This window comes from Haliotis cracherodii, unplaced genomic scaffold (assembly GCF_022045235.1).
Source record: "Haliotis cracherodii isolate W230 unplaced genomic scaffold, xgHalCrac1.p SCAF_18, whole genome shotgun sequence".
In the NCBI taxonomy this organism is placed as follows: Eukaryota; Metazoa; Mollusca; class Gastropoda; order Lepetellida; family Haliotidae; genus Haliotis; species Haliotis cracherodii.
In genome coordinates, this window is record NW_027266273.1 from 11,656,461 (window position 1) to 11,680,000 (window position 23,540).

General features: G+C 39.9%; 1 protein-coding gene and 1 long non-coding RNA gene across 2 annotated transcripts in view; one reads left to right on the plus strand and one right to left on the minus strand.

Moving 5' to 3' along the window:
* Positions 1-2,855: 2,855 nt before the first annotated feature.
* LOC139465268 (uncharacterized) lies at positions 2,856-6,203 on the minus strand. The gene is made up of 4 exons (XR_011653165.1): positions 5,980-6,203; positions 4,649-4,742; positions 3,888-3,970; positions 2,856-3,648 (listed from the first exon to the last, which is right to left on the minus strand). It is a non-coding gene; the product is annotated as an uncharacterized lncRNA (long non-coding RNA).
* Positions 6,204-8,834: 2,631 nt separating this feature from the next.
* Positions 8,835-23,540, plus strand: part of LOC139465771 (solute carrier family 15 member 1-like) — a 53,004-nt gene continuing 38,298 nt past the window's right edge. The window contains exons 1-4 of the mRNA XM_071247662.1: positions 8,835-9,142; positions 9,472-9,599; positions 22,693-22,760; positions 23,432-23,525. Coding sequence (XP_071103763.1) covers positions 9,536-9,599; positions 22,693-22,760; positions 23,432-23,525 — 226 coding nt within the window. The 5' untranslated portion in view covers positions 8,835-9,142; positions 9,472-9,535. The remainder of the gene's footprint in view (positions 9,143-9,471; positions 9,600-22,692; positions 22,761-23,431; positions 23,526-23,540) is intronic.

The window sequence follows — 23,540 nt, forward strand, 5'->3', positions numbered from 1 at the left end:
TTGTTTGGATGTGTAGACAACTGGCAGTGTATATATGCCATTGTTTTTATTATTGATGCTTTTATATGCTTTTTAAAGGACGTGTCTCATAGGTTGATGTTTCTTATTTAATCAATGAGTGCCAACTTCTGTAAAATAATTGTAAAAAAAAACATGTGACACGAAAAAAAACTTTCTCTCTCTGGGGCCCACTACCCATACATCAAGTGAACAAAAACCCATGGCAGCACTATGTCTATACCTACATGCACCTGGCAGCGGGGTAACACGGGCAGACCTCCAAGCTACACGGACTGATCACACACAAGACGACCTCCCCATCAGGACAAGCAGGGAACAGGGGTATACCTGCAACAGAAAATGTCCAGATAAGCTGTCTTCTGTTATTGCCTACATTGCTTTCAAATCTAAAGAAACGCCACGCAATGATTAATTATTTCTCGATAATCCGCCGATTATCGGGCATAAAAGGCAAAATAACGGTGAAGATATACGAATAGACCATTCAAATTCAGTGACGACACCAGGCGTCCGCGAGAAACAGGATCTAATGACCATCATCCCTTTGAATGTTGTATTGGATTTCATACTGTTATAGTTACAATACGTTCTGTAAATAATAGAACCAGACAATCGGACCAGACAATCCAGTGAATAGTGTGTGTGAGAGAGAGTATGGTTTTACGCCGCTTTTAGCAATATTCCAGCAATATCACGGCGTGGGACACCAGAAATGGCTTCACACATTGTACCCATGTCGGGAATCGAACCCGGGTCTTCGGCGTGACGGGCGAACGCTTTAACAACTAGGCTACCCGACCGCCCCTCAAGTGAATAGCATCATGATTATCGATCATGGGGATACCATGACATGCATCAACCAAGTCAGCAAGTCTGACCCCCCGATCCAGTTAGTCGCCTCTTACGACAAGCATAGTCGCCTTTTACGACAAGCATGGGTTGCTGCAGACCAACTCCACCCCGCAACTTCGGGGATCGGCAACAACATATGTAATCCAAGGACAATCAATTTTCTGTTCATGAAGCATATGGATTTTGTTCAGGATACTCTGGCACATAACTATCTCAGCTATGACGATCGTAACTCCCATACTTTAACAGTGATATAGATTCGTCGTAACGCTAAGGTCGCTTTGTGTAATAGAAGTTGGTCTAGGGCTGCTAGTTTCGGAACTTTTCTGTCTCGGGATTTATGGAGTCAAATTCCCAGTTTACCAGACGTTGTATTAGTTATAGGCGGGTTTGTATTTATGACATCGAAGCGGGTGCGCCAATGAAACTTTCTACATTATATAAGATTTTTTTAATGAAATTCGTTATTTAAAAAATATCGTTATATGTATGTATGTATGTATGTATGTATGTATGTATGTATGTATGTATGTATGTATGTATGTATATGGGAAAAGAAGTGAAATTGGCTAGACAATCTGACAAAACAGCAAGCATGAACAATAGTTCGTGTTTTTATTAACCTGTTTGTCATGAACCATATGAATAGTGTATGTACACATATATGTGTTTTCTTGTCAACAGCTAAGTTTAGAGTATACATGGAGGGTTCACGTACCTGCAGCAACAGAAACTACAATCACTATGACGAGAACGCTGACTCTCATCATCGGCTTCATTTAAGCTGTTCACAATGATATATATTCACCTGCTGTACACGCATCGGATGATGTCGAGACATTTTTGCAAGTTGCATTATAAATAACGTGTCAATATGCCTCGAGCGTTCACCTTTAAATCAGACGTGGATCACGTGACAACAGATTTTTTAAATAATATGGCAATCTGTTGTTTTCTTTTCCATCCAGATACTTTTATTCAACTGTGATTGGCAGTGATGGCTACCAAAGTATACATATTATCCGAGACATAAACTACTGACAAATTTGGGATAATACACACAACTTCTGATGGGTATCTTAGACATCTTATCTTTGAAAATAAATAAATTTGCTTTTTGTCCATCACAAATTTACATTTCAAACATGGTATGGTAGCGTGGTGGTCCTGCACCTTAACTGTGGAATATATTTATTTTATGGGAAAAAAATCAATCTAGAAACTTATACAAAAGCAAGTCTAGCCAGCTCTAGCTAGCTCTATTCCATGAAATCCATCTTCCCGAGGCAAGAGAGTTAACTACTTTAAAAGCCCAGTTTCCACTAGACTTTTATAGTCAGTTAACTCTCTTGCCTTGGGAAGATGATGAAATCAGCATAGGGAAAATTATTTTTTTTATTTTTAGAGTCGAGAAGGGTATTGTGTAATATAAGATTTCATAGACTTAATGCTTTACATAGAATTACCCATCTTCCGAGGCAAATGAGTTAACTGACTATAAAAGTCCAGTTTCCACTTTTAAAGTCAGTTAACTCTCTTGCCTCGGGAAAATGAAACTTACAACGCTACAGTTTACTTTTTACAAACTGTTGCAGGAATGAGAGATGGTTAAATGGACATAATCAAATTTAACCAACACTTCTTTCAATTATCAATCATATAAAAAAAAAAAACGGTACACTTTGTTTTGTTAACCGAGTCTCGTGTGTTTGTTTGTTGTTTAACGTCGCATGCACTCATCAATATTTCACTTATACGACGACGATCTGTAAACACTCGTCTAGGCAAGACAATCCAGTGATTGACATCATGAGCATCGATCCACGCAATTGGGAAACGATGACATGCATCAACCAAGTCAGCGAGTCTGACCACCCGATCCAGTTAGTCCCCGGCTTTTGAATCTGAAATGTTGGGTCTTATACATATGCCAAGATTGATGTCATGTTTCGAAAACATGTCTAGGCCGAAATTACAACAGCAATCACGTGACCGGAAATTTCATTTATTGAAACGGAAGTTTAAACATTATTTAGTCATAAAGTTGATAACATATACTACAGGTTGCAGCTATCCTGAGTGAGTGAGTCTGGTTTAACGCCGCTTTGAACAGTATTTCAGTATATCCCGGCGTGTCAGTTTGATGTGGGAGGAATTCACGAAGTGATGCAGATCGTTGACGTTTGCTTCGAGTATGGCGCTGACAAACTTATAAGTTCGAAACCACGCCTTAAAAGGCCACAACCCTACACAACTCTACACAGCGAATAGTGGCACCTCAGACAACTGCGCTGTCCCTCGAACCAATCTGACAGACAAAGACACGTAAATTCTTCTGGGAAAGAGTACGATTCACCAGAATGACACTCACAAAGTCATACACGCAAATGTAAAGTCACTACATTGGGGGTTAGAGGGTACATTTTCATGATTCTTGCAATGGCCGCTTGCACACTGGTGGCAGCAGTGATACCGGGAGGGTAACGAAACTGTCACGTGCAAACAAGGAGCTCCATACAAGTGTTTGTCGGGGTCTGCGGGTTTCTGCTCAGAATACAGGACGCCATTGTTGCTGTTCCTCCATGGTCGTCTGGTTCTGTGACGTCAACAGAAGTCACCGCAATGGTCACTAGTGTCCTGTCTGCCATATTATTTCACACTGATTACAAATGTTTACTATTACATGAAACCTTCATAAAACACGACTGAATTGAGACGGGACAGTGGTGTCTTTCACATTTAGAATTCTGATGTCTGTCCATCCATGTGTTTCATCTGAAACAGATATTTAGAAACATATTAGTGCACAGAATTATATGCCAAGGGCTGCTTCAGATTTTAAATCATTATGGGAATAAACACCCGAGTTCATAAAGGAAAGACCCCTACCATGTTTCATGGGACTAGCATCAGAAATTAGTGTGAGTGTTAGCGTCACCTTTAGAGTCTTTCCGGGTCAAGGGAGTTAACTGGAAACTGTCACGGAGTGTGGTCCCTCTTTAAGGTTAGGTTACCTGTAACTGACTACTTGCGGTAGCAGTTGATTTGCTCTCCTTCGAAGAAGTATCGGGCGAAGCATCCCCCACAGTAGTCGTCTCTGAAATACAAGAACAGACGAAACTGCTGGCGTTATGTTTGTGAGTGAGTTGCTAACACCGCTTCCAACAGTATTTATATGCGTGTGATAACGTCGTGTCAGCTAAATGTCGGACCCGTGGGCCGGACACCTCGTCACACTACACGGGGATTTTGACCAGCCAGGATATATCCACCATATATAACACTTACACGACCCGTTAAGTTCCGTGGTAGAACAGGTCTTCAGCAACCCATGCTTGCTGTAAAAGGCACCTATGCTCGTCGTAAGAGGAGTGAGTGAGTTGGGTTTAATGCAGCTTTTAACAGTATTCCAGTTATATCACGGCGTGTCAGCTTAATGTGAGAGGAAAACCCGAAGTGATGCAGGTCTCAGACGTTTACCACTTCGGTGAAACCCACGAGCTAGGGGTATGGTGCTGACAAACCTAGAAACACAATCAGGGCGAACCGGGATTCGAACCCACAACCATAGGTTCGTAAGAGGATCGGGTGGTCAGGCTTGCTGACTTGGTTGATACATGTCATCGTATCCCAATTGCCTGGATCGATGTTCATAATGTCAGTCACTGGATTGTCTGGTCCAAAGTCGCCTATTTACAGACCGCCGTCATATAGGAATATTGCTGCGTGCGGCGTTAAACAACAAACAAACAAACAAACAAACAAACAAACTTACACACATCTGGCTGTGGGGTGGGAAGGACAGGTCGTCACACTACACGGAGGAGTGAAACAGGGGGTATATGGTTTATCTGGAGGACATCCTGGAGCTGAAACAAAATGAAAACTAGTGGATTAAGAAATTAAATAAAATATAATGAAATTATCTTTAAACAATATTTAAACCGTGTATTCAATTAAGTGCTTGTATATCTTTGAATTAGACCGCCGTAGGACAGTTCAGGTGACTCGCGTTTGCCAGGATTTTTTTTGTCTTAATAATACTTTTGAGTCATGGAAATAAATATACAAGTTTAATTGGACATGTAGATAGATAATGTTTCAGTTCTTGTATATATTGTGTAGAGGTCATATTGTGCTTAAATAATGTAGTTGGTTATTATCAAAATATCGACATGCTACTAAATGTTGGTTTCTCATACACCGCTCAATTCTGAAAATATCATGACAAGGGTGCCGTTGTACAAAACAACCTTAGCGCTAAGACTGCCGTAAGTCTATGTCAAGGTATGGGAGTTACGATCATCTTAGCACTAAGCTCGCTTTGTACAGCAGCACCCAGGGACCCTATTTTATCGTGACTTTGTTGTATCGTTTCATCCGAAATACAAGTTATTTTATAGGTACTGTTGCATAAGACTTGATTAATTATATCATTCTGTAATAGCAAGCCTGTGATAGTTCGAAATAATATATAATACCATATCTACTTTATGGTGAGAGGGGTGGTGGTGTACCCTAGTTGTATAAGCGTTCGCTCTTCACGCCGAAGGCCCGGGCTGAATTCCCCACATGGGTACACTCATTCGTGACCAACTCGTGTTATTCCGGGACAAGCCGAATAGCGTTTCTTGCAGGTTACGGAAAGGGGCGAGTGGTGACGAATGGGGTACACTGTGTGAAGCCCATTTCTGGTATCCCCCGCCGTGATTACAGGAATATGTGACGTCCGACGTTATATTGTTAAAAGCGGCGTTACATCACACTAACTCACTGTATGGCGAGTGAGTTATGTTTTATGATAAATGATAATAAACGTAAACTGATACCTTAACATAGTCATTGACTGATATGATGGCAACATGTTTTGTTGATCTGACTGAATATCGTTTCAACTGTCCCAACCAATTAAAATACAGAAACTTGATCTATGTGTATGTACTCATTTGCCTGAACAGACGTTTAGTTGTCATGACCAATTAATAGATAGGAATGAGAGCTATACGAATTGAATTATCTGACTGAATGACGTACGAGTTATATTTATCTGTATTTTTCTATTTCTTCGCACGAGAAAATAATACAAAAAATACAAAAAAGACTTACCCGAAAACGCACAACGTGCCACTGACAAGCACACCAACACGACAACAACGGTCTTCATGATGCTTAGATCAGATCGTCGGGGATGTCTTGTTAGGTCAACGTCGTAGAGTGTTGTTGAAGTCGTTGTCAACTCATGTAACCTTTCACTATTTCCATACGCGCACATCACGTGGTCATATAAAAGCGTGACCTCGTTTTCAAACCCTTACATATTATTATACCACATCAGGACACCATAGATATCCTTTAGACTGTACACCCGATTTATATCTGACGCACGTGTCATAGCTGGTATTATACTCGGTTAAGAGTCCGACCGAGATTCTACTTCACATGCATACACAAGCAGTGCTTTATATTGGATTTGTACCCGTCAATACATTCAATGGGATTAATAGTTACTCGTTGATCAGTGACGCACGACCAGTGGTTATTGGCCCTATACATAATGCCTAGACAGTAAGTGCGCTTTTTGCACTGACGCGTCGTTTAGCAGTCCATTCCGCACTTGAGTTTATTATTACATTTCAAAAATGTGTTTTCTGGTATTATTTTTGTAGATGTTTATCTGCAATGCACGATGTAGTAAAACAAAGTATAGGACACGGACCTTTATCTGTCGACCCGTGGCTGCTCTGGGTTAAGATACGGGATAGAATGGGTCTTCAGCAACCCATGCGTGCCGTAAAAGGCGACTATGCTTGTCGTAAGAGGCGACTAACGGGATCGGGTGGTCAGGCTCGCTGATTTGGTTGATGCATGTCATCGATCCAAATTGCAAGATCGATGCTCATGTTGTCAATCACTGGATTGTCTGGTCCAGACTCGATTACTTACAGACCGCCGTCATATATCTGGAATATTGGTGAGCGCGGCGTAAAATAACAAACCAACCGTGTTAAAATACTAGTAGCGTGGTGAGTTGGGTGCCTTTTTGATTGCGTGTCATCGTGCCCCGATTGCGTGTATCGTTGTTCATAATATCATTCTCGGGATGATTTACAAGCCGCCGTCATACAGCTGGAATATTGCTGACTGAGGTGTTAAACAACAAACAAATCTGATTCTTAGATATGTGATTCTCGTGTAAGAATTCATGTTTTACCCTCGCTCGGGAAATACAAGGATTCTGATTCCCCTTTTGTAAAATCAGTATGACACATATGCTCGCATAATAATCTCTAAAACTTACACACAAAACGTATTGTCACCTTTTTTACTTATCACTAAAAAGTATTAAATTCATGACAGTATATATAACACTGGTGTTACGTGCGTGAGTGAATAGTGTTGCAGAACGTAAAAGACTGTTTTCCAACAAAAGGTGAAATGGTTACGTCCTATATTGACCGCCATTGAAGAGTATTTTTTGTTTTTATTTTGACATACGTAACTAAATTCTGAAAGACAAAAACAACTTTCAAAATGATTCTCCATTTGCTATTTTAGTCGAGGGGTCATTAAACCATGTAATTTTAAGACAAGTTAGCCGCCAAAGTCATGTCTATAAATGGAGCATGGTTTTCTGGAGTCAATGACAGTAACGTGTGAGGCAGGGGACCATATGTGGCATTAGAATAAAATACATCAGATAAATAGTGGAGAATATCATTAACAAAGTAATCTAAAGTGTCACTGGACAAATATTGTGTTTTATAATCATAAACTGCAGGACAAAAAAGTCTACACTTGAAAAATTGGACTCGGCCAAACTGCTTGTAAAGTCGTGTATATTGCTCTACGGAAATTGTCTGTATTCCCTTGTGAACACTTTGCCAATGATTGACCGATGAATTCAACCAGGATACAAGAAGAAACATGCCCCGGGGAAGATTCATAAAAGTACTTAAGTTTGAAAAAGACTTAATTGTACAAATATTAATTTGTTCACCTTTTTTTACTGAAGTTTAAAGATTTTTCGAAAGTTATATTCATAAAGCGAATTAGGCTTAAGTTTTGGCAATGTCTGATTTATATCGCTTTTGGGGTGGTTGGGTAGCCTAGTCGTTAAAGCGTTCGCTCGTCGCGCCAAAGACCCGGGTTCGATTTCCCACATGGGTACAATGTATGAAGCCCATTTCTGGTGTTCCCCGCAGTGGTATTGTTGGAATATTGGCATAAAACCATACTCACTTTCTCACTCATGTCGCTTTGAAAGCGTAGGGCCCCTCCATGAGTGAGTGAGTGAGTATGATTTTACGCCGCTTTTAGCAATATTCCAGCAATATCACGGTGGGGGACACCAGAAATGGGCTTCACACATTCGGGAATCGAACCCGGGTCTAAAGCTTTAATCACTAGGCTATCCGACTACCCCCCCCCCCCCCCCCCCCCCCCCCCCCCCCCCACCACACACACCTTTCCCTCCATGGTGTAGTAGTTAGAAGGTCTGGCAAGAAAGCGGAAGGTATGTTTGGGTGTGTGTGTGCGTGCGTGCGTGCGTGCGTTTTTGTGTCTTGTCTTGAACGCGCGTTAACCCTATTTCACCCCACCTTGCTAGGGTAGTGCAGTTATACTGCAATGAAAGCATGTGGTCTGTGAAAAGTAAAGAAAAGAAACTCTTGTTTTGTTATAAATTAGCACCCGACAGGTTGTTGTACTAGATACACATCTTGACATGAATGACAATCTCCTTAACGCCACATCACCAATATATTTTCAAAATATAACCACAAATATAACGAGCCCGTCTATGAGTCTTTCCATCATGTTTTAGGCGTCCCTCCCGTTTCTCTCCGAACAATAACCAAACCACACCTTCTTGTACGATGTGACAATGGGGTGCGCAACTTGTTTGGCTCCGCTGGAAGGGAAGTAACTCTAAATTCGGCTTGAAGAAGACGTTAGAGGGCGTGGACCGGTTGTGTTTACACTCACCAGCTGTCGGGATATATGTACACCTCGATACACTCCACACTAGCATATATATAACCCATTATAATTATGTATCGATCTCATTCGCAGCCTTTGATTATAACTAGGACGTATTCATGTCTAAATGAACCTGTAAATTAGTCGTGTTTTTTTAAATTTTAGTGTGTGGTCGAGTACACTGTACATTTCACGGAGTTGTAAATTTGTATCGACATCAGTCATCAGGATAAAGACCGTTCCTGAATCACAGCTGTGTAACGTAGTCGCTTCAGGGTAATCTGATACTAAGGTGGGTGTATTACCCGTCCAGGGCCGACTATATCGTCGAATCGTAACCTGTCATAGAATGGTTTGTTATTTTAATCAGTAAATTTGTCAAGTGAAGGAATCGTAAATATTGACTGTGTTTGAGCTGCATTGACGAGTTCCTATACCTATATACATAGTATATACTGTATAAATGGTGTGTAGATATTGTACACAATATTGTACAATATGTACATATTGTACACGTGCGAAACCGCTGACAGTTCCGTATTTCCGATTTCAGTGGTTCAACACTATATGTAGATCTGCAATACTGAATATAATCATAGTCCATATTTCTTCCTTTGACAGCTGTGTATGGATTGAACCAGTAATATGCAGACACTTCTGTGAAATCGTCCAGGTGGAAATTACAATGGAGGTAGGCTACGGATCACTTGAAGAACCAGTGCCGACTTCTCCACAACAACCACAGAAAGGTAGAGACTGTAAACAAACAAGAGGCCTTCATTGTCTGGTGATTCTACATATATTATGTATAAACTGTAGAAATGTGTTTTGTCGTTTGATATTACCTACTATATACCATCATCATATTGTATACCATGCTCCTAAGATTTAATAGTGTATACAGGGTTTGATGCGACGCCCCATATGTGTCTAGTACGCACAGTTGTAGAGAATGTACGCAGAAGACGAATATACTGCACCTGGGGATGCACAATATTCTGCATTGTACCTACAGCGCATCAGGATCATAATGTCAAATATTTCACCCATCAATCATGACCACTGTCCACATGATCATTGATTCATTCCAGGCTCTGAAGTAATTATCTAAATGACATACACTACACCATTTCATTACTTTACAGGACTACCATATAATAAATAGCCTGCAAGGACTCTAAAAAATTATTATTATTATTGTTATCACCATAACCCCCAATTTTGTAAGTGAAGGTAAAACCCTGAGTAAAAACATTGTAGGGGATATGTATAAATATCCATAGTTGGTTGATGTCCATATTGTTGATGAAAATAGCAGGACTGTTTTGTTCTCTATGTGTGTAGGTAGTTCAGTGCGTTCAGTTTTCACAGTGGTACCATATTGTAGAGGAGTCAGGCCAGTGCTGGTATAATTTCATGCTGAAATAGATCCATATTCAAATGTGCCATGTGGTCCTTTTCCGTTCTGCCCAACTTTAAAAAAAACCACCAAAACAATATCAATGTTTCCTGTAAGCTGTTGTTTCTTGGTTTTGAATTGTCCCCACACTAAACAAAATTACACATATGTCACTGATCGAGGCGGAAGACCAATTTATTCATGCAATGTGCAGGTATGGTAACACATACTGGAACATTCATTATACATGAGTCGAGGGTATCTGAAACGTACAAAATAAATCGCATGACACTAATCATAGCATTCTATTAATACACTAGGGGGCATGGTCGTCTAAGGCAAGAGCTAACATGCCTTGTATTGAATTCTTAAAGTATTTTGAAAACTGAGAAGACTTCCGGTGTACAGCAAGGGGCACAGGTGGCCCAGTTATCTAGGGTGAAGAAATTCACCGTGCAGAGTTGCGTCCCTTGGGCACGCCAGAAACCTATGATTGTGGGTTCGAATCCCAGTTCACACCAATTATATTTCTTGGTTTGTCAGAACCATACTCGTGCTCGTGGGTTTCACCGAAGTTGTAAACGTCTGAGACCTGCATCACTTTGGGCTTTCCTCCCACATGAAGCTGACACGCCGTGATATGACTGGAATACTGATAAAAGCAGCATTAAACCAAACTCACTCACTCACTTATATTGTAATACCGCATATTAAATATATAGACCACATTTGTTAGCCCAGAACTCCAGATATCTATCTGTCAAAGCCATATGTTACCTGTTTGTCAAGGGAACTCATCTGGTCAAGGAAACCAACTCATGTAATACACTACGCTACAGCAGGAAATGCCAAATAAATATGCGGTGTCTGTAAATCTTCCAAGTATTGTTTCACGAGTTGGTGTGGTGTTTTGAATGTGAACATCCAATGTTATGTAATTGATCACAGCCACTTCTGTGGTGCTGTACAAGGCAAGGTCATGGCAAGCGGGATTTGCCAGTTATGAGTGTAGCCTGGATTTCAAAACATCGCTGACATATTGTTTATGTTGTGGGGATCTGTCTTCACCCCGTGCCCCCCACCTCTAAAAAAAGAATTATGGACCCCACCAAACCGAAGCTTAGAATAAGAGACCCCTCTAAGTTCATTGTTTTGTCTAGGAGCCAAATGGCTCTTTACATGAATATGATGTAGTCCCTCTGAAAAGTAGATACCTCTAATTATCCCCTGCCCAACAAAGTTGGCGGGGGATATAGAAACGGGCTCCATCCGTCCGTCCATCACGTTTTGCTTCCAGAGCATAACTCAGAAACCGTTAAAAAAAATTCATGAAACTTTCCAGGTTTGTCAGGTACATGCTGAACTGGTGCCTTTTGCTATTTAGAAATTTTTATTTTTTTTATTTTTTTATGTTACCATGGCAACACGATGGACTTAGGTTCTGTGAGGGTAGGGTTCGTTTCCAGAACATAACTCATAAACCGTTCAATATTTTTTCATGAAACTTTGCAGGTTTGTCAGGTACATGTTGAACGTGTGCCATTTGCTATTTAGAAATTGTAGAAATTTTTATTTTTTACGTTTCCATGGCAACAAGATGGACTTAGGTTCTAAACTGTTCTTTTTTTTCAATTTCTATGACAAGTTCCACCTCGGTTAAAAAAGGTTAGGGTTTGTTTAGATTTAATTATGTCATAAATTCTGCAACAGGGGCGGGGAATATAGCCATGTTAGTGGCAAACTCTTGTTTTAATTTGGAAGCGAGCGCTTAGAGGCCAGCATGTTTTCTGTAAGTGGTGGCACATTAACAAATCACTACCTTGCCGAATGCAGACTTTTTTATGGATCGATATGTAGGCTATCCATGTATACATAGCTCGGTTTTTGTGTAGAAGGGCTTGACATTTAGATGAGGTATCAGGCGGCAGGTGTAGCAGATCGCCGCAGATTTACCCTACAGGTAAACCCATAGAGTATGTCTAACCCATTGAAGACATTATTTGTGCTGCTCCATCAGTTCATGATATAGTCCTATTCATGTAAGTTGTTCACTGTATCACATCCTGCAGGATATTGATCCTATATCTCTGGTGGCATTGTTAGAGCCTGGCCTTGAACCATGTGTGTGCCATTGTATGGAGTTGTAATAGCGCACTTGTCACTTGCATGGAGGACGTAGCAGTCATAGACCTGAACCTCATACCTGTAATGAAGACAAATAGGAACACATGGACCTGTTACTGATTAGCAGCTGTAATTGTATCTCTGTTTTTCTCCCTTTAAACAATTTTGATATATCCTTGTCGCTCCACAGAGCTACAGGTTGTTTCATGGTGATTCTCCATTTGGAACATTTGGAACTCACAACCCTGCCGAACATGAATCGTAATTCCTCAAAAACTGCATTGAGCTTCGCCTCCGAAAAACTTTCTCTTCAATATTTGTGTACTTTTATTCTCGATCTTTCTATGTACTTAAGGGTTGGAATCATCTGGAGGTATGGAGTATTGGCTTAAAAAGTCTTTACCGGTCCGGTTTGCTACTCGATAAGTAGATATATTGTACAGTAAACCACACTTAAAACGAACATGTATATTACGAAATGACAGATAGAAGGAACTGTTTGTTTGGTCCCGGGCCTTTTGCTGTATATTTTATCATATACAATTGATGGATATAACAAAAACGCTTAAGACGAAATAACAGATCCAGCAAACACTTTTGTGGTCCCGTGTGTACCCTGTCACTGATATTGTATAAGTGTATAACAAACTGTTAATCACTGAGCTGAGCTTACCCTGAAGTGCTGACACCGTGTCCTCAAATTACACCCTCCATTAACAATAGTAACACAGTGATTTGGCTATAACCTTTGAAGTGGATATATTCTGTGTATAAAATGCAATGACTAGAGTGAGGAAAATCAGTATTGATAAACTTACGATGGCACTCACACCTCGCAAGTGGAAAGCTTTAAACATTGATGTTAAGTTTCAAATCATCTCTGCTGTTGATGCTGGATAGAAATCAAAGAAAGAAATTGCAGATGAATTCGGTGTCCCTCAATCCACTTTGAGTGCGATCATCAAGCAGACAGAGTCCATCATTGACTTCATCTAAGATGTCTGACAGCATCTTCCCGAGGCAAGAGAGTTAACTGACTTAAAAGTCCAGTTTCCAACCTTGTTGAACTAGCCTGGAATTCCTGGGCTCGATCATAGCTCCACCAGTGGTTTTTAAGAGTTATGTCCCTTCTAAACCTCTCTTATGGACTAATCAGATTCCACCTCTCGTATCACTTGTATTTGATTCAAACAAAATCGTGGCGCCCAGTCAAGACAATCTGATCGATAATGAAGATTTATATTGTGATAAAACAGGTCTTACATCGCGAAGTGCATCAAATCACGTGAGCACCTTGATTAAAATCATGAAAAGATTTGGAAAATATCTGTTGACAAGGAGTTGGCGGTGCACATGCTTTACAAACCCTGCAATCGACCGAAATCAGTACGACAGTTTACAAACCGGATTTTGATTTCATTGCACGATTTTGATTGTACTATGCATAGACTCGTTGGCCCAGCCAAAATGTAACTCCATAATACCAGCCAAGTTCGGCAAGGGTGGAAACTGGACTTTTATTGTCAGTTAACTCTCTTGCCTCGGGAAGATGGTCTGATGGTTGAAATGCTTATGATGAACTACGGATATAATGAACTAAAATTTGTGGTCCCTTTGAGTTCGTTAAAGCTGTAGTTTATTGAACTCATATATGGCGGCAAGTGCCTCAGGAAGTGAATCTTGGTGCTTTTGTTGTAAGATGAAGATGTATGCACTTTGTTGAAGCTTTTAAAGTGTGATACAGATCTGGATCACTGATCAATGCTTCCATGTCGGGGGCCCAGGTGGCCCAGGAGTATACAGTGCCACTATGGTCTGTGTTGAGTCCGTAGTGATGTCATCATGATCAATCTCGTTAAAATCAGATCACAGTTCTCGCTGCCACTTAACAAAGATCTGAGAACATCCCATTACGGGTCACTTCAGAACGACCTTTCGTGAACTTTGACCGACCACTGAAATGACTAACAAGAAGTCAACGTCAGCCAATTAGAAAGCAGTTTTCTCGAGGTTTACCTCACTCGTTTCAACCTGGCGACTTCCATGTCAGACTACGCTTGATAGATATGTTGACACAGTTCTCAATTTTAATTTTGAAAACTGAACAAACGAACATTCCGGAATGATGATGATCAAGGGCATTAACCACTTCAGTTAAACCCATGTGGATGTGCTGACAAACCTACCATCATAGTCTGGGACTCGAACCCACATCCTTACATGGTATAAGGTATAACACCACATTTCCCTGAATTTCAGCCACGACAGTTCAACAATTACAGGCAACATTTGTCATAATAATAATAATGATAATAATAATAATAATAATAATAATAATAATATACTGTTTTCACTGACACTGTTTTCCATCCAGAATATGGTTGCTTAAAACACACTTAATTATTACCCCAGTCAATGGATCCACTCAAGAATCATTTACAACTCCCTGGGGAGTATACAAATGGTGTATGATAAATGACTGTGGTGAACAGGTGCTCTGAGTGAAGCATGGTAATCTTGCTGTATTGCTTAATGAAGGATGACAGTCCTACAAGCATGAATTGATTCCTTGATACCAATATGCATGTAATCAGCATTCTAGGTAGCAACTATCCAATTCTCATGGCTGTATGCCTAGTAGGGCTGTTACGATTCACTCGCGCATTCGGTGAATCAAACCGTATCTTTTCATGAATTGAATTCGTTATTTGTGGCCACTAGAATCAAATATTTATGAATGTGCAAGCATGTACCTTTACATTAAAATATCCATAAGAACATATCATATGCATAGATGTCTTCAAAAGACAACACTCTTATACTATATAATTTGACAGTATTGTGGTCGCTGGTCATTGTCACATTTGAGCAGATACTAGTACCTGGATAAGAGCAGTATATAAATGTATAATATATTGATTATTAACCATGTCAAATAATGTATGTTATTACTACACTGCATATAACAAAAATACATCAGCTGCAGACTTGTTATTGTATTCGAGAATTAATATTCATATTCGTTTCCCTATATTCGTGATACAAATCGTATTCGCCTCATAGTGTTTTCGTTGCAGCCCTAATGCCTAGAATGTAATCTTGTATTCAGACAGACAATTTTCTTGTTTTTCTGAACAGGCCACAGGCCCATAATACATTTTTTTAGTATATTATGCATTTTTAGCTCACCGGTTCCAAAGGACCAAGGTGAGCTTATGCCATACTGTTTCGTCAGTCATCCATACGTCAACAATTTTTCCAAATTTTTTCGAAAGACTTCTTCTTCTGAACCACTTTTTGGAAATTAAAGAAATTTGACAAGCAGCATCCCTAGGTGTTGGGGATTAAAAATTGTAAAAAAAGAGGGGCTGAGGGGCAGGGCCAAATAGGGGTAATTTGGCTATATTGTTTTAAGTGACTTCTTCTCTGGAACTAAGAGATAGATATCAACCATATTTAGAAATTATGTAATATATCCACATGCCACTGTCGTACTCATGTTATATGAAAGAAATTGTACTCTTGGCCACGAGGCCTTCAATACTGAATAAACTCTCTCTGACTCTCTCTCTCATATTTGGTTAGAAGTATTCTCAGGTGATTGGAATTCACAATTGTACAAATGGAGGGGCTGACATCCTCAAGGGGCTATGGGGCGGGGCCAAATAGGGGTAGTTTGGCTATATTGCTTTAAAAGACTTTTTCTCTGGAACAAATAGATGGACATCAACCATATCTGGTTGGAAGTATTCTCGGGTGGTGAGGGGGGCACAGGTGGCCCAGTTGTCTAAGGTGCCGCGATTCGCTGTACAGAGTTGCGTCCCTTAGGCACGCCAGAAACCTATGATTGTGGGTTCAAATCCCTGTTTGCCCCGATTATGTTTCTAGGTTTGTCAGCAACGTGATCGTGGGTTTCACTGAAGTGGTAAACGTCTGAGACCTGCATCACTTCGGGCTTTCCTCCCACATCAAGCTGACACGCAGTGATATAAATGGAATACTGTTAAAAGCGGCGTTAACCCCAACTCACTCAGAGGATTTACAATTGTACAAATGGAGGGCCTGTGGGGCGGGGCCAAAAAGAGTTTGACACAGTTAAGATCCCCACCGTATAACCATATGTACGATTGCTGAGTAATGAGAGAAATGCATGTACACTACCCGGACTGGCCCTTCTCTTCATCTGTTCAGCAATCCCAAAGGAGTTAGAACCTTGACTATAACATGCAAACCGATATTATCCCCACCCAATAATAAACAGATACATTGTAAACATTTGTTTGTTATGAAGAGAATAATACATTTATGCCAATTTATATTATTATGCCCTGGATCCAGCCTTGCCTCTGGAAACTTAGATCCTGGACTACACCATGGAAACGGTTCAGATCTTTTTGCTATATTTGTATCTAGAGAAATACACGTTCATGCTATCAGATTTGAGATCCACCCCTTTTAAATGCTGACAGAGTCAAAATTACGAAATATTTGCAGTATTATATACATGTACAATGCAAATGTATATTTGTGTCATGATTGTGTAAATATCCAGGTGAGCAATACAGGCCCTATGGGCCTCTTGTATTAAAACAACATACATTAGTATGGCATGATAAATCATGCATGCTGGCGTTGAATACATACATGTGTATATCAAATACATGTGAGAAATATGTTTGCATAAACAATCAGCTTCATAAAACATTTCTCAGGCATGACACATGACACATGATTATATGTTGCATTAACCTTTCAGCGAGTATAACAATTTCATTTCCTGACAAAGAGGTATCAGGTGTTTCCTAAATTGTAGGTTTTAGCAGAGTCTAAACCCATGTTATGAAGCACAAGATTATCACCTGTTTAAATTAGCTGTGTGAATTTAATTAGAGATGGATAATCAGTGTAATATGGCGAGAGATACTTTCTTCTTGTGGCATGTTGTTCACATATAAACATCACATGGTATTCGTATTCAATATATTTTATGTTTTTGGACAAACAGAAATCTTAAAGTCAATCATTATGGGGAGTGTAACTGTGTCTTCCAAGTTCCACATTTAAACAGAAATTATTACATCTAAACTTATATATATATATCTTAATGTATTGTGGAATGTCATTTTTTAAATGACGTAAACTTGCAGTACACTGTGTAATCATGGTAATGATCAATGTTCAAAATTAAGGATAAAATTCAAGGGGTCTTCATTATCAGGTGTTAAAGCCCTAATGATAAAGACAATTGATTTAGAAGTCATTAGATTCAAATATCATAGTAAAAGAAACAAGAGTTTTTTATCAAGCTATATATTTCACACTGATGATGATGATGATGATGATGATGATGATGATGATTGGTGTTTTGTCAAATGTCTTTGTGTGTCCATTCGTCTCCAAACCTGCTTAACATATCAATATCATTTTCATGTTAAATGTTCGACATGTCTTGAGCTACAATGAAATAATCTTTTCAGCTTGAAAAATAAAAAATGGCCACCACAGCAGCTCATTTTAGTAAATATTTAACTTTGCTCCCGTCTTCTGTTCAGAAAGCATTGCACATATTGTTTTGAAAGTTTCAGAGGATGTTCATAAGATCATTCTTTACAGTGAAGTAAGGTTTTTATTTTGAAAAATTCATTGTCTTTATTACAAAATAATTAGCTTGTCACATCCTTACACTTCAAATGTTTTATAACTGAATGAAAAGGTGAGCTCCTGTACCTGTGGTTCTCAGGTTTGTAAAGCGCCAACATGGGTGTGTTTGTTTCTGACAGCGTGAGGATGATGACTGAGAGTGATCAAGAAGACGAAACTCTGTTTGATCTTCTGGCTTCTGGGGAAGGTAGGCGGGTAGCAGATGACAGATCCTTCTCTCCCCTCTCTCTGTAACCCAGTCTGGTGTCCTGGTGTGGTGTCGTCAGGTGTCCTGGTGTTGTATAGTGAGGTGTCTTGTGCTGTATAGTGAGGTGTTGTCAATTGCTGTTGTATTCATGGCTTAAGTTATTACAGTGCTTACATTCAACATGTTCAAGAATATGTACCAAAGAAGCTTCATTTATGGGTAAAAAATGTTGTGAAATATTCACAATTTTTAAAAGTTTGCACATACAAAAACACCTGAGGATTCTTCAAACAAACAACACTACCTTAGTACATGTAGTATCTGCATCTTTGTGAGATGGTAAATGTGAAAGTGGGCACAATTTATGCATAACAGCTTCTTTGATATACAGTAATAGCAGCATTTTGGTATAGAACCTTATACTAGGGCTGGGTACCCACCCCCTAGTACCCACTCCCTAGTACCCACCCCTAGTACCCACCCCTAGTACCCACTCCCTAGTACCCACCCCCTAGTACCCACTCCCTAGTACCCACCCCCTAGTACCCACTTCCTAGTACCCACTCCCTAGTACCCACCCCCTAGTACCCACCCCCTAGTACCCACCCCTAGTACCCACCCCCTAGTACCTAGTACCCACCCCCTAGTACCCACCCCCTAGTACCCACCCCTAGTACCCACCCCCTAGTACCCACCCCCTAGTACCCACCCCTAGTACCCACCCCCTAGTACCTAGTACCCACCCCCTAGTACCCACCCCCTAGTACCCACCCCCTAGTACCCACCCCCTAGTACCTAGTACCCACTCCCTAGTACCCACTCCCTAGTACCCACCCCCTAGTACCTAGTACCCACTCCCTAGTACCCACTCCCTAGTACCCACCCCCTAGTACCCACCCCCTAGTACCCACTCCCTAGTACCCACTCCCTAGTACCCACTCCCTAGTACCCACCCACCCCCTAGTACCCACTCCCTAGTACCCACTCCCTAGTACCCACCCCCTAGTACCCACTCCCTAGTACCCACTCCCTAGTACCCACCCCCTAGTACCCACCCCCTAGTACCCACCCCTAGTACCCACTCCCTAGTACCCACCCCCTAGTACCCACCCCCTAGTACCCACCCCCTAGTACCCACCCCCTGGTACCCACTCCCTAGTACCCACCCCCGTATTACCCAACCCTACCTAGGTACCTGCTGTAGGTCTCAAGAGGTAGGTACAAATTGTCCGATTGGGAAATGTTTGACCGTAGCTCTGGTAAAATGTGTTTAGATACATGTATGAAACAATCTGGTGTATACACAGAAGTTGACTGAAGTTTATATTTATTCAAACATATAAAAGTCAGAAGGAATGGGCGTAGTAGTCAGGAAGAACAGAGAGCATTAGTGACTTGTAGTTTAAACATAGAGTTTTCGATACTGTTTGTCATTAAACAATATATCACATGACTAACCACGGGTCCGGGTAGTCCTGTGGGTACCCGGGTCCTCCTCAGTACCCACCCAACCTGAGTACCCAAGTTACGCGTCCCAGGCCTACCTTATACCATTGTCAAGCAAGACTGTGACAACATCCGGGTTAGAATAGGTCTTTGACAACCCATGCTTGCTGTAAAAGGCAACTATGCTCGTCATAAGAGGCGACTAACGGGATCGGGTGGTTAGGCTCGCTGACTTGGTTGATGCATGTCATTGTATCCGAATTGCGTGGATAAATGCTCATGATGTCAATCACTGGATTATTGTGTCCAGACTCGATTATTTACAGACCGCCGTCCTATAGCTGGAATATTGCTGAGTCTGGTGTTAAACAACAAACAAACAAACATAATTATAGATGGTAGGGAAAGGATTAATAGTAACAACAACTGGCATGAGAGAGATTAACATGAGTGGGTTAAATTACAACAGAGGGATAATATTGTAACAATGTGATGGACAGAGAACACGTGATAAGTCAGTCAATGAAACTAGAAGCCAATGAAACAGGATTAAGTAGACATAGGTAGAATGACCGGATTGAGGAGATGAAGCTATTCCTAAGCATGGGTTGCTGAAGACCTATTCTATCCCTGATCCTGATGCTTGTTGTAAGAGGCGACTAACGTGATCGGGTGGTCAGGCTCGCTGACTTGGTTGATGCATGTCATCATATCCCAATTGCGTGGATCGATGCTCATGATGTCAATCACTGGATTGTCTAGTCCAGATTCGATTATTTACAGACCGCCGTCATATAGCTGAAATATTGCTGAGTGCGGCGTTAAACAACAAACAACTAATGAGTTTATAGTGGGCGAGTGGGCTGAAACAGCCATACCGATGACTACTGTTCACTTGTTTAGTCTTGCTTGACAACAGTATTAGGATCCGTACCAAAACATCGTCATTGCACTATATTAAAGAAGCTTTAATCCATAAATTGTGTCTACTTTGCCATCCATAAATTTTAAAGAAATGCCTATCGAAAAATACATGTGCAAAGGTGTTCAAATATGTGGAGAATTTCATGCATTTTCAATCCATAGACAAAATCTATGGTAGATCTGAGTATGTCATTTATGCAAAGCCGTTCTAAGGTGGGGAAATAAGTTCGGTTCTCATGTGCTGATTATAAAGCATGACAGCATGTTTCCTTTGCTCATTTTCAGATTTTTCAGATTCTTGTAAAACACTTTTTCAATCAGATAAAAACACTTTCTGTCAATTCTTGAGAATCTTGATAAATAAATTTGATTTCATCGCCACCAGCTGACACAGCGATTGTAATATTTTTCAAATTTATAGAAAAAAAGGTTAACATCAACTTTGCAAAGGTCACTGCTTGAGAATCTCTGTTGATCTTTGTAGTCTGATTTTTTAACACTTGATATTTCTGTTTTGTAAATATTACCTAGCTGTTGCTGTTTTGAAAATACTGCTTCTGCTCTCTCCGTAGCATCTCCTGATGCCACTTGGCGGAGTGCTTCTCTCCTACTCTTGCTTCACTTAATGGCTGCTATATATATATTTATATATCAAATAACAGCAGCGCCAGATAATTGAGAAAACAGCTGACAGTAATACCTCATTAACGAGGGTTTTGTTCACTCAGCGTTAAACATGATGTCATTTGGTCCTTTAATGATTTAAAATGATTGGACACTATAATTGTTGCTAACAGTATCAGTAGATTAAAATTAGTGTATGTATTTGTGTAAAAGTGAAATAAGATGGGAATCTAATTCATCCTGCCATAAGCTATGCGATGTTCCTTGTTGACAGCCCTATGGGAATTCTGTGTCAAAGTTCCACCTACTTCTGATTAACACAGGGATATTTAACTTGGATGATTGCACGCAACATACATTCATTAGAAATGGTCTTCAGCAACCCATACTTGTTGTAAGAGGCGACCAACGGGATCAGGTGGTGTGGCTCGCTGACTTAGTTGATGCATGTCATCGTATACCAATTGCGTTGATCGATGTTCACGACATCAATCATTGGATTGTCTAGTCCAGACTTGATTATTTACAGATCTGTGTCATATAACTGGAATATTGCTGAGTGCAGCGTTCAACAACAAACAAACAAACAAACAACATATGTACCCTTTCTACCCAAAGCATGTTATGTGAAACAGTTGTGTTTGTGAGTTTGTGGTGTCATATTCATATCAAAGCTTACGATAGCTGCATGTCTTAACATCAACATCGGGTTGTTTTGTTGTCTATTGTATGTATGATGTTGTTGACTGGCTGTTTCCCACATTGCATGCTGACTGATGCATGTTTCCATGGCTCCTGTTATCTGTTGTTGTTTTTTGTTTATACAATCTGTTTGCAATCCAAGATGCACTTGTTGTTCGGCCCAGTGTAAACTCACTGTTCAAGTGTTCACAAACCTTAAGCTATGTGACTTTAAAGATCATCTTTTTATTTTTGTAAGAAAAATACATAATTAATTTTTTCTACTGTTGATATTTTTTCAAATAGCTTCCATAATTTTGTAATGCATGGTCTCAGTTGAAACATTAATATTTAATAATTTTATGATCTTGTAAAATTTAATGTTACGGTCAGTGTTCTTGCTTTCTTTATACAGAATATATGTATTATGTGTTAATATAATAATGATAATGTGTATGATGCATTTTTTTATTTATACATACTCTATTTATCAATGTTTATACTTTTTCCCCTTTTCGTGAAAATGAGAAATAATCTAGGCAGGATCATCAGAGAAAAGATTGTCTTTTAATTCAATAATGAAATCATTATTCGAAACAGACTGATGGCAATGAATGCATGGATTTGTTTGTTTATATCTTGGCTTTGTTTGCTGTTGTTGTTGTTGTTTGTTTTTGTTCATCCTTCTTGGTCCTGTCATCAAAATAGATAATAAGTAATTATGGCTTATGTTTCCTCTGTTGTGTCTGGAATTGTGTTATGAAAATAAGAACATCTAATTTTATGTTTTTTGCAGATCAGAAGCTCCTTAAAAATGGCAACAATGTTGAGAAGACCAGCGGAAAGGCTTGGGGTCGTGTCAAGGTCAGTTGAAAAATATGGTATAGAGATTAGTGCGCAAACATTGCGTTTAACCTTTATGATACTTTCTGATTTAACTTGTTTTAGTTTAACACTGAATATTTAGAACAATCTAGTGATTTTCTAAATGCTGCTGTAGTCATTCGATAACACCTGCTGTTCATTCATATCATTTTCAACACTATTTTGCCTTTTACGCCCAATGGAACTTGTTTTGGCAAATAATTGAAACTGATTATTCTGTCTTTGACATAATGAAAGTAGGGGATAATTAATGTAGTAAGACAATATCCATCTTCCCAAGGCAAGAGAGTTAACCATGTTAACTGACTATAAAATCCAGTTTCCACCCTTGCCGAACTAGGCTGGTATTATGGAGTTATATTTTTACTGGACTAACAAGTCTATGCATAGTCCTATCAAAATTGCATAACGAAACAACATCCGGTTTCTGAACTGCCTTGCAGATTTCCATCGATTGCTGGATTAACAAAACATGTGTACCTAGTTTGTACACTGGTCGTCAACAGATTTTTTCGAAATCTCTTCATGTTTTTAATCAAGGTGTTCACGTGATTTGATGCACTTAACGAAGTAAGACCCATTTTATTACAATATTTGGTGGGAAGATGGATACTGCGTATCTTGCAACCAGGATTATGTTGTTGTTTCAGAATGTTCTGACTCGGAGGGCTCGCTATCCACCCAGTATATTCTTTATTCTGGGCACAGAGTTTTGCGAGAGATTCTGCTATTATGGTTTGAGAAGTGAGTATATTCCAT